This window comes from Camelus ferus, chromosome 3 (genome assembly GCF_009834535.1).
Source record: "Camelus ferus isolate YT-003-E chromosome 3, BCGSAC_Cfer_1.0, whole genome shotgun sequence".
Classification (NCBI taxonomy): Eukaryota; Metazoa; Chordata; class Mammalia; order Artiodactyla; family Camelidae; genus Camelus; species Camelus ferus.
Window position 1 is genome coordinate 112,832,305 of NC_045698.1, and position 15,396 is coordinate 112,847,700.

Sequence of the window (15,396 nt, forward strand, 5' to 3'; positions counted from 1 at the left end):
CTACAACATGGATGAACATTGAAAACATGCTAAGTGAGAAAAAAAACAGTCACAAAGGACCACACACTATACAATTCAATGTACACGAACTGTCCAGAATAAGCTAATTCATAAGAGAGATAACAGACTGACAGCTGCTTATGGCTGGGGCAGGGTGTAGGAAATGAGGAGTGACTGCCGATGGGTACGGGGTTTCTCTCTGGAGTGATGAAAATGTTCTAATCATCAATTGTGATGATTTGCACAGTTCTGTGAATGTATTCAAAACCAGTGAGCTGTACACTTTAAACAGGTATGTGAATTATACCTTAACAAAGCTGTTTATTTTTTTAAAAGATACTTGGTTATGAAGCTGCCACATGAAATCTAAACCATTGCTTTTTAAAACTAAAAAATTCAGCCTTAATATTCTATAAATGAGACATGTTCAAGATTCAATGTTATTAAATGTAACATTTTATTAATAATTCAACGACACCTTTGCTAATATTTTTTGAAACAGTATCATGTAGTGTAAATTACACTAAGAAGAGAAATACTAAAATATGCCGTTTCTTGACATTGTTAGTTTAATACCAAAACTAACTCTGTAAGATAAGCACTGTCTCACTTAACAGTTTCAAAGAAGCAACTTGCCAAGGTAACATATTTACTAATTTGGGAAATTATTTCATACCTTATTGACTCTAAAACCAATTTTCTTTCCAATTACCATGCTACCTCCCAAAGGGGACTGAACTAGGAATCAGAATACATGGATTCAAAGTTAACATCTGGGATCAACCCTTCCTAGTGGTTTGCCCATTTCAGTTTTTTTCATCTGTATAGTTCAAAGGATTATAAGGATGAAAATGAAATAAAAAACAAGAAATTTTTTTGCACACTGTAAAATCTCATTGCAATTCTTTTTATTGTTTAAAGTAAGTTAAAATTTTCTGATAATGAAAATAAACTTTAAACATCAGAAAAAACATTCCCACAAACTAAAAGTAAAAAGTTGAAATTATAGAAGAATGGTCAGAAAAAGGCTTTTCTTTACCTCTGACACTTTTAGGGTCCCCTTTATCCCTCCATAACAGAATTTTGACCCCTCTAGTGAAGCCTAGATGGTTACACTGCAGATAAAAATACACGGTTTCAGTCATCACTATACCACTAAAACACATGGAAACCGAAAAACTGTAAAAGAAAGTGCAGGTTCATTATTTTCTCACCCAGAATTATAGTAACAAATAAAAGTAACAATTTTAATAGCTCTACATTCAACTTCGGGATTTCTTTGATTGAGCCTCAAAATCCTATCAACTCCAAAAAGCTATCATTAGATAGCTGGACCACAGAATACCCCACACGGAAAAAATCATTTTTAAACGACTACTGACAAAGGAAAATGCTGACAAATCATTGCTGCACAGTAAAAACAAAACATAATAATGTTAGTTAAAATCCACTGAGCACTTATGACATGTCAGAAATCGTGCTAAGAGCTTTACATGAGTAATCTTACTGAATCTGTGTAACAGCCCCTTAAGATTTTGTCAGCATTTCACAGGTGAAGAAACTGAGACATATCTTTCTGATAAGTGAAACTAAGGTTACAGAACAATAAATAAGGGACATGGAATTGAACCTATCCAATCACCCATTTTTCCAAAAGGTATGGCATTCTTAGGCACTCAGGCATTCATTCACGTACTAAAACAGTGACCTACTGCACTGTACTACATAGGTAAAATTTTTGTTCAAAAAAATGAATAAATTAAGATAGGGAAGGGTCTCCACCTTGAGCTTGAGCTAATTAAGATTCAGAGTTGTCCGGGCAAGGCCATAAGAAAAGATCGTGTCAGGGCTTGGGGCTGGTAGTTCTGGAATGGGAAAGACATCATGCTGTCTGAGTCAGTCCTGGCCCTTGGACTTCTAGTCTAAGCTCTTTGGAGAAAGATGTCACAGAAAAAGACTCAATTGTTCCCGTGAAGGAGGTTAAGACACAGTGACATACTTGTGTGACAAAATTAGTAATGTCTCCACTTCACAGAGTAAAACAGCTTGATGGGAAATACTGTGACAACTATAAGAAATGCAGCACTCATCCTGCAGCGCCGTATTTTGTAACTGATATCCAAGGACCAGGACAGATCCTGGGCAAGAATAGCAGCACAAGTTTAAAGAGTAAGACCCCACCCTCCAGAGACCATTCTGAGCAGAAGAAATCAACCAGACAGGAACTGAGGAGAGGAATGTTGAGAAGACTGAGTTTCTGGGAAATACTTTGGGGACTTTGAGAAACAACTCGATGAAATAAGGAAGATGGAGGTCTTGACTCAAAAAGAGGAATCAAGAGTCAGTGACTATTAGCAATTTTTTTTGTATCTGTCGAAGTGGTGAAAACTGGGAAGTATTAAAATTCTCATATTTCCTTCTAGTTTTTTAACACATCTATCTCTGGGTGATACTAATTTTAGGTGACTGCTACTGCCTTTAAATTTTCTGTATTTCCCAAAATTGTCTACAGTGAACAGTATAATTTTATCATCAGTGGGGGGGAGGTTTTTAAAAAGTCAACCATTCAATTCTAGTAATAATAAAAATGCTATTTCTAAGATTAAATTTCAAACCTACACCAAAATCTATGTTTCAAAACCTCTAGACAATTATACCTTGTTATACATGCAAAGTACCTGACACTCTTAGAGTTAGGAGTACATTTTATCATGTTATTCATTTCAATCAGAACAAAAGAAATATTATCCCCCCAAATTGATTCTGTTCCATGACATTTACTGTGTGGCTTTTGGTCACCTGCATTTTAACAGTCTGCTTCAAAGTAGGAAGCTCATATTCATTGGCAGACCAAATTCTTACATTTAGTACCAGCAGACTTAGATAAGTAAACAACACTTCTAAAGAGGCAGAAGTTCTGAGCTATACAATTAATCTTGTGAAATAATTTATATCAACCATCTGCTAAATACACGGTTGCATCTTTTGTTGATTCTCATGCATCATAAACAGACTTCCTAAAATGATGAAAGGAAGGAAGTCCTTAATTGTTAACATGTTCCTGTAGCCTGTCTTTGGAAATTCTTGTCTTGGGTAATACAGAAAAGTTCATGGGTATCTTTGTAAACATAGCCTTAAGGCCCATTTCATATTGATTGTTTTTAAAAGCAGAAATAAAATTTGAGGCATAACCACAGCTATTAATGGTACAGTAGTATTTATTTAGAAAACAGGTATCAAAAACCCTGTTTTGGACACCTCAAAGCCTCAGCTTCTTAACAGTGTTCATGAAAAATATTTTACTGGTAAAGGAAAACTTTAAATTCAGGCATACATTTAAAAAATGGGGCACATTCTTACCTGGAGATTTGATGTCCAGCATAGAGGAGCAGGGCAGTTAAAAAATATAGGTAAAGCTGAACCAGATGCTGCCTCGGCAAGGTTAGCAGCACAACACTTAAGATATACCCTGTAGTAGAAATTAAAGAGAGATATAAATAAAATACAATTCTAATTTAGTCTCCCAATTAATTACACTAATAAAAAAGGCTTAAAGTTAAATTACTTTCCAATTAAGTTTCAACAACTCTGAGGTTTTTTACTTCTCTACCAAAGTAAGTTTAGCATAGTAAAATCACAATGGATTTTTCTATTGAAAATATAAAGCATTTTTCTATTCCTTTGTAGATTTTTCTACTGTATAATCGAATACATCACACAGAAGTACAACAGGATTCTTCTCATCATCTACCCTCGTCTCCTTATTTCTTCTACATCAGTTCTAGCATTCTCTAGTCCCAGAGGGAGAACTGGATGTCTCACTGTCCCTCTCTACGGCTGCCCCTTCCGTGTGACTCAGATCTTATTTTTCCCAAATCCAAAGACCCTCTATCTCCTGTTATCTTCAATCATTCCCTCGATAGTGTCCTTACCTCTCTTTTTAAAGGATGTGCAGGGCTCTTCTCCCCAGTCTTAAAGAAAAACTGCTTTCCATGTTGATTTCTCCTTTTCCTATTACCTATTTTTCTCATTCCACTGACATGTTACCAACGTATCTGTCCAGTGTGCCTATTTTCTAATGATCTATTATCCCCCCCTTACCCTTCCAGTCTAAAGAAACTTGGAAATCAACAATTACCTTCTTGTCAAACTTAAAACATCCTGTTTATTCTTGTCCCGGCAGCAGAGGCAACTACCTTCAAAATGGTTATTCTTTGGCTCTATGACATGGATTTCCTTTTACCCTCTAAACCCTCCCCTCCTCTTTCCTTTCACCCTCTCAAACGAACATAGGAAATTTCCTGAACAATTTCTTTCCTCTATTTAGAGTATCTAGCCCAAGGAATCTATCTTGTTGTTTCAAATATACCATTCCAGATGATGCAGCAACAGTTCTGAGAACCTACTTTATAAGCAAAAAACCTAATAATGTCCTGTTCGAGGTAGACATCTAATAGCTATGATGCCTGAGATATATTCCACTTAAATGTTCTCATATCCAAGGACAAACTGCATTCCTTTCTTCCTCCCTCAGGAAGCTACATCACCTCACCCTCTTTCACTCTCCTACATCCCATTCACTCTGACTCAAACCTGAGTCATCCTTAATCACCCAGTCCCGCTGAGTCTGCTCAACAGGTCTCTCATATGTTGCCCCACCTTTCCAGTCCCTATGTCCCAACCTAATCTGCTCTGTTCTATAATAATAAATTCTATTCTTCTTTCAGTCTCTTTCCATCCTCATTCATCCAATGCTTTGCTATAAGGGTAATACATTCCCCAGACCATCACTTTCATTCAGATAACTCTCATGCTCTGAAACCTTTGAAAGTTCTGAATCTCTCAGCCTGACATTCTACATCTTTCAAAATCTGGTCCAACTTCATTTTCCTCTTATGAATGAGTCTTTATTAGCACACAGATATCCCTTCTTAGCACCTAATGTCTCTCCCATGCTGAATCGACCACACTCAAAGCTAAAGAAACAGAGGTGGTGTGGTAGGGACTAAAGACGTAGAATTTGGATTTCCCACACATCCTAACTTTAAGAACAATCCAGCAAAAGCCAGAGATACAGATTTCTATCTGCTTTTCATTTTTAAAAATAATTTCCCCCAATTTATTTTGTTAATTCTTATCTCACAGGATTTTAGAAGTATTTAGAATGATGTTTGCTATATTTAGCAAGCATTTTCAATGTTTGTGGCTGAAGGATTTTATAATCAGTCTATTGCATTAAATGTTTCCTTAAATTTTGTTTTTTAATGAACTATCATTCTCCTTTCCTTTCCATTATCTTTTCCCTCTCCTACACGTCTCATAAAATCCAACTACTAAATCCTCTAGATTAAACATACACATTTCATTCTTTCTTTTGTTTATTCACTCCTTCAACCAACATTATTATGTGTAAAGTAAGACAGATATGCATTCCTAGACATGGAAAATCCAAAGAATAAAAAATAAAGAAATCACAGTCTAGAGAAAAAACAAACTTGGACAAAAGTATGAGACAATACGGTGCTCTAATAAACAAGTATTAGAAGGGCTATGGTAAAGTGGTTAAGTTTGACCTGGACCTCAAGGAGTGAACAGACCTTTACTAGGCTAAGAAAAAGGGGAAATGTTCCAAGAAAAGAGAACAGCAAGTCTAAAAATCATAAAAGCACAAAGGATACTTTCAGGAGACAGTAAATTCTGTAGGCTACACTAGATTTTGGTGTAAACAGAAAGAGTACTGGGAAGTTACTGGGAGATGATGCCAACAGAACATGTGGCTAAAGCCTCAGTATAAAGACTTGTAGATGATAATGAGGAGTTGAGCCTCGCTAGTGTTCTCAAATCCTTTAGATACCATTCAGGTGAGGTAAGAAAACAAAAAAACAACAACAAAAACTGTATGGCTCACCTACACCCCTACTTCCACATTCCAGTGAAACAATAACTTCGTGAAAACAAAGTTTACCACACAAGAAGATTTTTGAGAGATACTTAGAATACTTATTCTGATACAAGAGAAGTATGAACAAATCAGCTGAATGACAATCAACAGCTGACCCTTGAACAGCGCAGGGGTTAGGAGCACCAACCCCTCCATACAGCAGAAAGCCCAAGTGCAACTTCACAGTCAGCTCTCTGTATCTGCATTTCCACATCCACAGATTCAACCAACTGCAGATTGTGTAGTACTGTAGTATGTATTTCCCGGGAAAAAAATCCACATATAAGTGGACCTGCACAGTTCTAGGGTCAACTGGATACATATTCTAGTTATCTGAAAAATACAGAACTATTGCTTATGCAAATATGCATCACTATTCATGCTACAGGATTAACCAAACAAACCACAACCAACTAAATTGATAATGATGAAGCTAACCCAACAGTAATTTTTAATTAAAAAACAAGACAAGCAGCATTTAAAAATGACAACCAGCTTAAGGACTGCTGAATCTTCCTAACAAAATACAGGAATTCCTGCTATGTAAAGGGTTATTTTACTAGTGGGGGAAAAATAAGGACATGGAATAAAACAGTAGCTTTGGGTATGGAGTTGGCAGGGCCAGCTTTAAGATACATACTTAAATGGGTCTTAGTGGTGATCTACGGATGAGTGGCTGAGAACAAGGAACTCAAGATGTTCTGACGTTTCTAGCTTGGGTAATCAAGACAATGGCTTTGCTATTAAGACAGGAAATACACAAGGAGGAAGTGGTTTGAGGTGAAGTGAAGACGATAAGTTCAGTGACTGATGATAAGCTGAGGTGTCTATAGAATATTTAGGTGACGTTATTTAAAGGTAGATAGAAATTCACTTATTCAACATCAAGCAGTAACTAGGTGCTGAGAATACCGAGATAAGAGACAACCCCATGCCTACCTTAAAGGAAATCACAATCTAGTTAGGAAGACAGATGAGTACATGGACCCTTAGAATGCAGCACAGTAAGCGCTATGGTGGCGGTAGGAACTGGGTACCATGGAAACAAAGCGGAGGAACACTACCCCAGACCAAGGTGGTCAAAAAAGCAGTGAAGAGTGGACACAGAGATCTGTAGCCAAAACTACGCGAGATCACCCAAACAACAAAAGATGAAAATTAAACACAAATTCTGGGAATGTCAGCACTAAAGAAGCCCAAACAAAAAATACAGCAAGAGAGTCAGAAGGAATGATCAGTAAGTTAGAAGAATCCAGAAACATTTTTAGGATAGAGGAAGTGGCCAACACCTTCATAAACATGGAAAGGTCTTCAGAATAAGGACACAAATGAAGCTTGAGTTTTTTATTTTTGGTCACTAATAATTTTAGTGATTGCAGTTTCAAAAGAATTATTCTCATGTCCACTCCTTCCTGTGCAACTCTACCATGCTAGCTCTGGCTCTCTTACTTCCTGCCTAAAATTCTAACTCATCTTCTTACCTCCAGTTTCTCCCCTCCCCAATCCATCATCCTACAAAACACTATCTAACCAGTTTTCAGATGCAGCTCACCTGCTCTAAACCCCTTACTGACCCATCACTACCTACCAAATTAAGCACAATACCTAATATCCGTATTCAGGACTTTTCACAAATGGCCCCACTCTACCCTCTAAATATTATTTCTATTCCCCTTTTAATATCCTATACTCTGCAAAACAATTCTACAATTAACATTCTATCAATTACATTTGGACAGTCACTTCTCTTTGCTGTTTTCAGACAGAACCCATACTGGAAAGTTTCCAAATTTGAAGGTACAATTCTATTACATAAACTCAAACATTACACTCTCTACCTTGACTTTTAAGCTCTCAATAACAATTAGAGGATACAAAGGGGAAATAACTCACAACAGTAATAAAAAAGATAAAATACCTAGGAATGAACTTAACAATAAAAAATCTAAGACTTATATAAAGAAAACTTTAAAACACTCCAGAAGGACTCAAAAGAAATCTTGAACACAGGAAATCTGTGTTCTTACCTAAATAAGAGTTAGCATCTTTAAGTTCTCTCTACATCGTAACTTAAAATTTTAATAATATGCAATCTCAACAAAAAGTCAACAGGGTTGTATGTTTTTGGAACAAGATTAGATAATTCTAAAGTTAATGTAGAAAACTAATAATAACAAAAAACTGAGAGGGAAGTAAAGAAAAATGAAGAGACTAACTCTATTAGACAGTAAAATATAATCTAAATCCTCAATAATAAGATAGACAAACTGAAAGAACAGAAACAAAGTTTAGAAATGAAATAAAAAACACACTATACGTGGAGATAAATTTTAAATGGAGCAAAGATTTAAATGTGAAAAACGAAACCACAAAAATAATGGAATAACATGTGATAGAATTCTTAATAAATTCAAAAATAGAGGGTTTTTTATTTCTTGAGGTTTTTAAAAAATTGATTCAAAATCCTAAAGCTATAAAAGAAAAAATGATCAATTTAATCACATTAAAAACAAATTCTGCATGTCAAAAAAATCTTAAGCAAAATCTAGAAAACTGAAATTGGAAAAAATAATCCCAACTCATCACAAAGGGGTTTATTTCCCTACTATATATCAAACTCCCACAAACTGATAAGAAAAGGCTAACAATCCCATAGAAAAGTGGACAAGGGACATGAACTGACAACTCTCAGAGGAGGAAATACACATTTTTCTAAACATGTGAATAAATTTAATCTCACTCATAAGAGAAATATAAATGAATAATACATTTAAAAACATCCATATTTTTACCCACTGGGCAGCCAAATACTGAAGTCTGATAACACTGTTTTGATAAGCATGTAGGACTGCAGGAATTCTAAACCACTGTTTGTGGAGGTACAAAACAGTAAAACCCTATAGAAAGCAGTACTGACCAACAGAACAAACATATAAACTTTTCAACCTGGCAGTTTCACTTCTAATAACTTATCCCAAGGCTATATCTGCACCTGTATAAGTTATGGCTACATGAAATTATTCAATATCACACTAAATGAAATAGCAGAAGTCAGTGCTATGTAAAATGTCCTCCAACAAAGTAATTAGTTCACTATATTACGGTATAGCCATACAAGGGTACCAAGTCACTATGAAACAGAATTGGAGGGTGGGTGGAGGAAGAGGCCTCAACATTTAATCAGAACCTTAAGATTTGGCAGAACAGAAAGTATCAACATGAAAAAACAGTGAGTATCTTAAAGCAGCAGTTGTGGCTCTATGATACATCATTAAGTTAAAACAAAAGGTTCAGAACAACGTGTATTATGTGTACAAAAAGGGGGAATATATACATTTATACTTATATATTATACTTGCATATATATCAATATACATTCATATTTACTTACATATACATAAAAATATCTCTAGAATTACACACAAGGAAATAAAAATAGCTACTTGTTGGGACTCAGAGTGAGAACTTAGTAGATGAGGAACAGAAATAGGAGAAAGACACTTTTCACTGTATACTTTTTATGCTTTCTGGTTTTTGAATATAAATTACCAATTAAAAAAATTTATTTAAGGGTAAAATTTTATACACTGAGACATTACATAAACACTACATAATATTCCGACACGGAGGTTACTCTAACCAAAAAAACAGTTCAAGCTGTAAGCATTTACCCAAGTAATCTCTGAGCTTACCCTACCTAGCATGCACTAAGTGTATTTAAGAAGGCTCAGCTGGGTTCCCAAAGTTATAAGCCAGTGAGCATGAATTTCAACTGAAGAGAACCCAATCAACTTCTAAAATTAATGTTTCTGGTTATTAAGCAGCTATTTTAATAATAAATATTTCAATCTATTAAGAAATAATATATAAGGTAAGCACATTTTTAAAACCACAGTATGAATTACTTTGCTGATTAAGCCAAAAATCTAAGCCAAGCACCCAATTGTTCTTTTACCACAGACTGGAATTATTTTCCATAAATTAGCTAACATACAAAGCCTTTAATAAAGGGCTGAGAATCAGTGTTTTGCAGCATAAAAGAATCTTCTCATTGCAGAGACTTTCCCAAAGTAGTGCCAACAAAGAGCGGTGAGTTTATTATACCTAGATGTTTTAGTGCACCGCCCTTTCTCCTATACCATACTCCTTCCCACAATGACTTACTTGGTAATCTCCTAGAGCTGTTAAGGGGTTCTTAGCACTGAGCTTTGGAACCCAGAGAGTCCTACAGATAAAAATGAATCTCACAGAGACAGGACAACTCTTCACAATTTTATAAAAGATAACCTTCTCAATTTTAAAAAACATATATACTTGTTGAGAGGCAATTCTACTAACAAAAATATTAATAAAACCACTACAGTACATCATTCAAACCACATCTTGAGTTATGCAATAACAATGTTAAATGAAAATATACTGTTTCTATTATCACATTTAAACCAAAAATTAACATAAAAATTAAGAATCGTAACTTTATTCTAAATGGATATCTGCTTCATGTCTGTATTTCTTGACTTTAATTTCTTTAACCTCCCTACTTCTACCACTAACTCCAAATCATATCCATTTTATTTCAAGGAGTTATTTTTTTAATATAATACTACCAAGGTGGGGAGGGTATAGCTCAGTGGTAGAGCATGTGCTTAGCATGCACATGTTCCTGGGTTCAATCTCCAGTGTCTCCATTAAGTAAATAAATAAATAAATGTAACTCCCCACCCCCTCCAAAAACAAACAAAAAAAATTATACCATTTTTCACATTTCATTTAACTGAAATTAATACTTTATCTTCAAACGATATTAATGTTTTGAAACAATAAAGAATACTGCATTTTAAAAAGCTTACTTTCTGAATTACTACTAAAACCCAAAATAATAACAAATTAGAACAAGCCAAATGTCTGGAAAAGTATTTCTCATTATTTAATTTTATCATATTAAAATCTAAAATTTTTTCTTCTATGTATGTCAATTTAACTCAGTAAACTAGGAAGAAAAAATACATTAAGAAATAAAATGTTTTCTTCTGCCTCCTAGTTTCATACAGTAAAATAAATCCAACACTGTCTGTTCTCCTCTGGCCCTAATGATTCATATGCAGTGGAGAGACAAATAACACTATAAACAAGATTCATAAACATTCATCACTGCCATCTCAAGGTAACCAGACCTCCCTTTACCCAAATTCAAGGATATACAAAGACATAAAATAAATCAGAATGCTCACTAACAGGTAAGAAAAGGTGACATGGACACTCACCTACATAATGCATATTAAGAGCCAAATACTTATACTGGAAAAGAGGGTTGTTACTGAGGCTACTCCTTTGGATTTGTTGGAAGAAAGAGCTGACATCCCATCTGTACAGGACATCCAGCAGCATGATGCTTGGCACCCGCAGGGCCACATTTAACACTGCCTCCAGTTTCTCCTTTGCAGCCATGTTTGTTCTTGAAGCAGATCTAAAATTCAAAAGACAATACATAAAAATTAGTCACCTCAAGTATCTTTTAGATAACCTCTTATGAATCGAATGGGTTGTCACATACTACACCAAAGTTATGTTACAACATAAAAAGCTCCTTAGGCACATCTACTACCTCTAAATATTTAAGAAATCAGCTTTGTACTGTGCTTTCCCATTGACTCTCCCAGGTCTGCTCAATTTTAAGATTCTGATTAAATGTTTAGGCCTCAAAACTTATTTTTAAAAAGCCCCTGACTCCAAATCTAGGCACTTAAAAACAAAATGCCCTATAAGAACACTGTAGCCTTTGTTCAATTCACTTGAAAAGAAAAATTCACTCCTATTTTTATTTGAGATTTATGCAGTTTTTAAAAAAAGAGGGCAAATTTTAAATGGTTGTTACATGAAAAAGCCTGTTATTCAATAAAAAATTGATAACTGCACATTCAGTGCACAGCATCTCAGTCTATCCTTTTCCTTATTACTTACAATCAAAACTGAATTACTGAATTTCCATGACAGAGACACAATTCAGAGAACTCATGATATTTGCAATATTGTTTCCCTGAATCATTAAACTGTTAGTCTGAAATCCCCACAACCTGCCTTCAAAGTAGGAAAATGCACATCAAATTCTTCCCTTGACACAGACATGCCGGCACATGGAAGAAGTCAGGCACTGTGAGTCTGCAGCCCCTGTCTTTCCTTAGCTGCTGATGTGGTGGAATGGGAGGGAAAAAAGGAAGGAAATAAAGGGTCTCCAACACAATCTACTATCTAAAAGGACAATTTAGCGCAATACTGCTTTGTATGACGGAGCTCCAAAATAATCCAAGGAATTATGGGAAAGAGAATAGAGCAAACAAAAGCAGTAAAGGACAATTTTAGGAGTAAGTATAATTCTGAAATGTTGGCTCTGACAATATCCTTTTAAGAATTTTGCTGAGAAAGCTAAACACTTCTAGCTTTGGCAGTAATTTCAGACATTACAGGACAAATGAAAACATTTATTTCTGCAGAAAATTATAGTGACAGATTGCTATGCTATGGTTAAATATTTGTCGGTATTTCCATTTTACCCTCTAATTTTCATAGCCTCCTAGCTCAGATAGTTGGGGGGAAAAAGGCAGCTCGACTCAGCACACTATTAATATGAGGTTTTCAATCACTGAAAACCTGATTATATATCTATCATTCCCACAACCCAAATGTTATATATATCCTACCAATAACACAGAATTAACATTTTTATAAATAAATACTGTGATTCTGATTACTTTAAATAAACAAGAGCGCTTAAATAGTTTTCCTATATAAGGAAAAGATAATATTGTGAGAGAATCACAACCAAATAGCTGTGTCCTAAGGGGAAAGAAGCACTGAAAAAAATCTCTAATCAACATTTATTACAAATTGCACCATTTAGGAACCTAAATTTCTCAAAGCTCAAGATATTATTAAGGAAAAAAAATTCTGGGAAATAATAAACCAAAATATTCATATTAACATCCTTTCAACAGTGGCACTGTAGTGATTTTTATTCCCTTCTGTCTTTTTGTTGGCCAAATGTTTTAGAATACTCGTGTATTATTTGGTGGGAGTGAGACCACTTAAAAAAAAATTCTTGGTAAAAAGTGTAATGTGCCTAAGCCATCTAGATGACTTAAGGAAATACACAGGAAGTAACTACTTACTCTGGTGGTCAAACTGATAACTCAATGCAGCACTCTTGGGAGTTCATTTCAAAGTACACGAATGATAGATTTTTCTCACGAACCACCAGTCACGTGTGAAAATTACCATGTACCCAGATAAAAATATCAATAACAGGCTTTAGTCTATAATGGAAAAGTAAGTATTCTTCCGTATTCTAGAATCCAATATATATGACTACTGCTTTTGTAAGTAACCAAAAAGGAACAATTACTGAGTTAATATTTAGAGCCTTCATCTGTTTTTAATGTTTTGTTATTTTTAAATGTGCCCACTTTCACTATTGTAGCTCTTAAAAAGGTAAAAAAAAAAAAAAAAAATTTAAACTAACAAAATAACCAATCCTGCACTAAAAATCACGATCCTAACTGCTAAGGAAAAAAAAAATCTCCCAAATTCTTACAGAGGACCGTATCTCTACTACAAAAGAAGGCTATTAGCAGAATGGTACACGTTCCCTCTTAATTACCACTACTCCTGCCTCACAAACAGAACAAGAATAAAAAGAAAATCCTGGGTCCCTAAAGCTGTTGAATATTCAAGACAGATATTTAAACCCTACTGCCTGGTAAACTCAAGACTCAAATCTCTGAATTCTTTAGAAGGACTTGGATAGAATGAAATATGCCCATTTTATAACAAATACATTGCCTACTAAATGTTTCATTTATTTCCCTATGTGGGTGATATTTTAGCAAGTCATTGGCAAGTTGGCCATGTATAGAGCCATGGAGCAAACAAATTTAATACATGGAAAATCAGAACTAAAAAGTTACCCACCAGAGCTGTGGAAAGAAAACAGGGGGAAAAAAACCCCACATTTCACCTAAAACTTTAAAATGTTAAATCTTTCTACAGTAGAAGTAGCACACGATAGGGCGGTGACCATTACAAATAAATACCATACGCTACACTCGAACACCACACACACTAAACCCACACCTAAACAAAATGCTGAAATAGATCTTATTTGCATATTATCTGAAATCATTCACATCTGCCAAATCGCTACATTAAAAACATGAAACACAAATGGAGACTTCTCTCTTGGTATACTTCTAAGATGTTTGGTTCAAGCCTCATTTAACCTTTTCTTACAGTTATTGTTGGACAGAGCTAATGACCATATTCTAAGTCAGAGGGAGCTCAAAATTATCTTAAAACCAAAACAGTACCAAAGAATCCTGGGAAACAAGCAGAAAAGAAAAAGGCAAATAAAATTCAAAGGCTTGGCACTCCCTAAAGCCAAATACATAAGATACTTTACGCCTTGTTCAGTTACATACATTTTACCTTCCATTCAAGACTTAAATTTCTTCCTTGAAATGTGAAAAGAACTGGGACAGTAACACTCCAACACAGTCGTAGCAAGTAATGAAAACTAAGTGTGACTCAAACCTAAAGATGCTTTACACAGTAAAACAGCTTTAAAAAAATCTTTTTTTTTCTGCCAATAACAGCAAAAAAGGCTCAACAAAAGCTAACCAAAAAAGGATCACACAATTTCATAAAATGACTTCCCCAGGCTTGGAAGCAGCAAATTGCTACTTACAAACACAAGAATGTCCTGTGCAAGTATAACCTTGTAAGGCTCACCATTCATGTTTGTGGGTTAGGAAACACAGGGACCTCATTCTACACTTTCCTGAAAACATTACATTTTGGTTTTGAATGTGAAGAAATCAAATAAATCACCCTGAACAATATGAAAAACAAAAGCCTTTAAAGTTATAGCTCATCTGTTGAAGAATTATGTTAAATAAAAAACAGAAATGGAAAATGTTACCTTCCCCCAAAAATGAACAGAATTCACATTTCCTAGATAAAATAAAAAGAATGCAATATAACCCAATTTAAAATTATTCAGTACAATACTTAGATAATTTAAGCCTTAAAGTTTCTACCTTTTCCCTCAGCACAAGGAAAACAAAAACTATTTATCATCAGTCTCCTTTCTTTGTCCAATCCAATTTGAAGAAAAAAAAAATCTACCATCAGCTAAACCCGATCTTAAGAAAGACAGATTTTCTGGCTGTCCATATGTTAGGATGGTAAGCCTTGAAAATGTTTGAGGGCAGAGCTAAAGCCTAAAATCATAAGTAAACTCAGCCAAAAACTGAGATACCCGGGAGAAGAACGTACTTCTTACATAAGCATTGGCACACGTTTTAAATATAGCTGGTCCTCCCCACTCCCACTCACTGCTAGCTAACTTTGTATGTACCTGATTTCCACATAAACTACTAGCAATTCTGTGGTTTCTGGTCATC

The 15,396-nt window shown here is 34.9% G+C and overlaps 1 protein-coding gene across 2 annotated transcripts in view; it reads right to left on the reverse strand.

Annotated features, from left to right (window-relative positions):
• The window catches only part of RNF145 (ring finger protein 145), a 51,860-nt gene that overhangs the window by 34,699 nt on the left and 1,765 nt on the right, over positions 1–15,396 (reverse strand). The window contains exons 1-3 of one of the 2 annotated variants that reach the window (XM_014553550.2): positions 15,351–15,370; positions 11,206–11,408; positions 3,361–3,469 (exon numbers count right to left, since the gene is read on the reverse strand). In XM_014553550.2, coding sequence (XP_014409036.1) covers positions 3,361–3,469; positions 11,206–11,389 — 293 coding nt within the window. In that variant the 5' untranslated portion in view covers positions 11,390–11,408; positions 15,351–15,370. Of the gene's footprint in view, positions 1–3,360; positions 3,470–11,205; positions 11,409–15,350; positions 15,371–15,396 lie in introns of those variants that run through there. The other variant, XM_032477212.1, reaches the window with a different exon arrangement.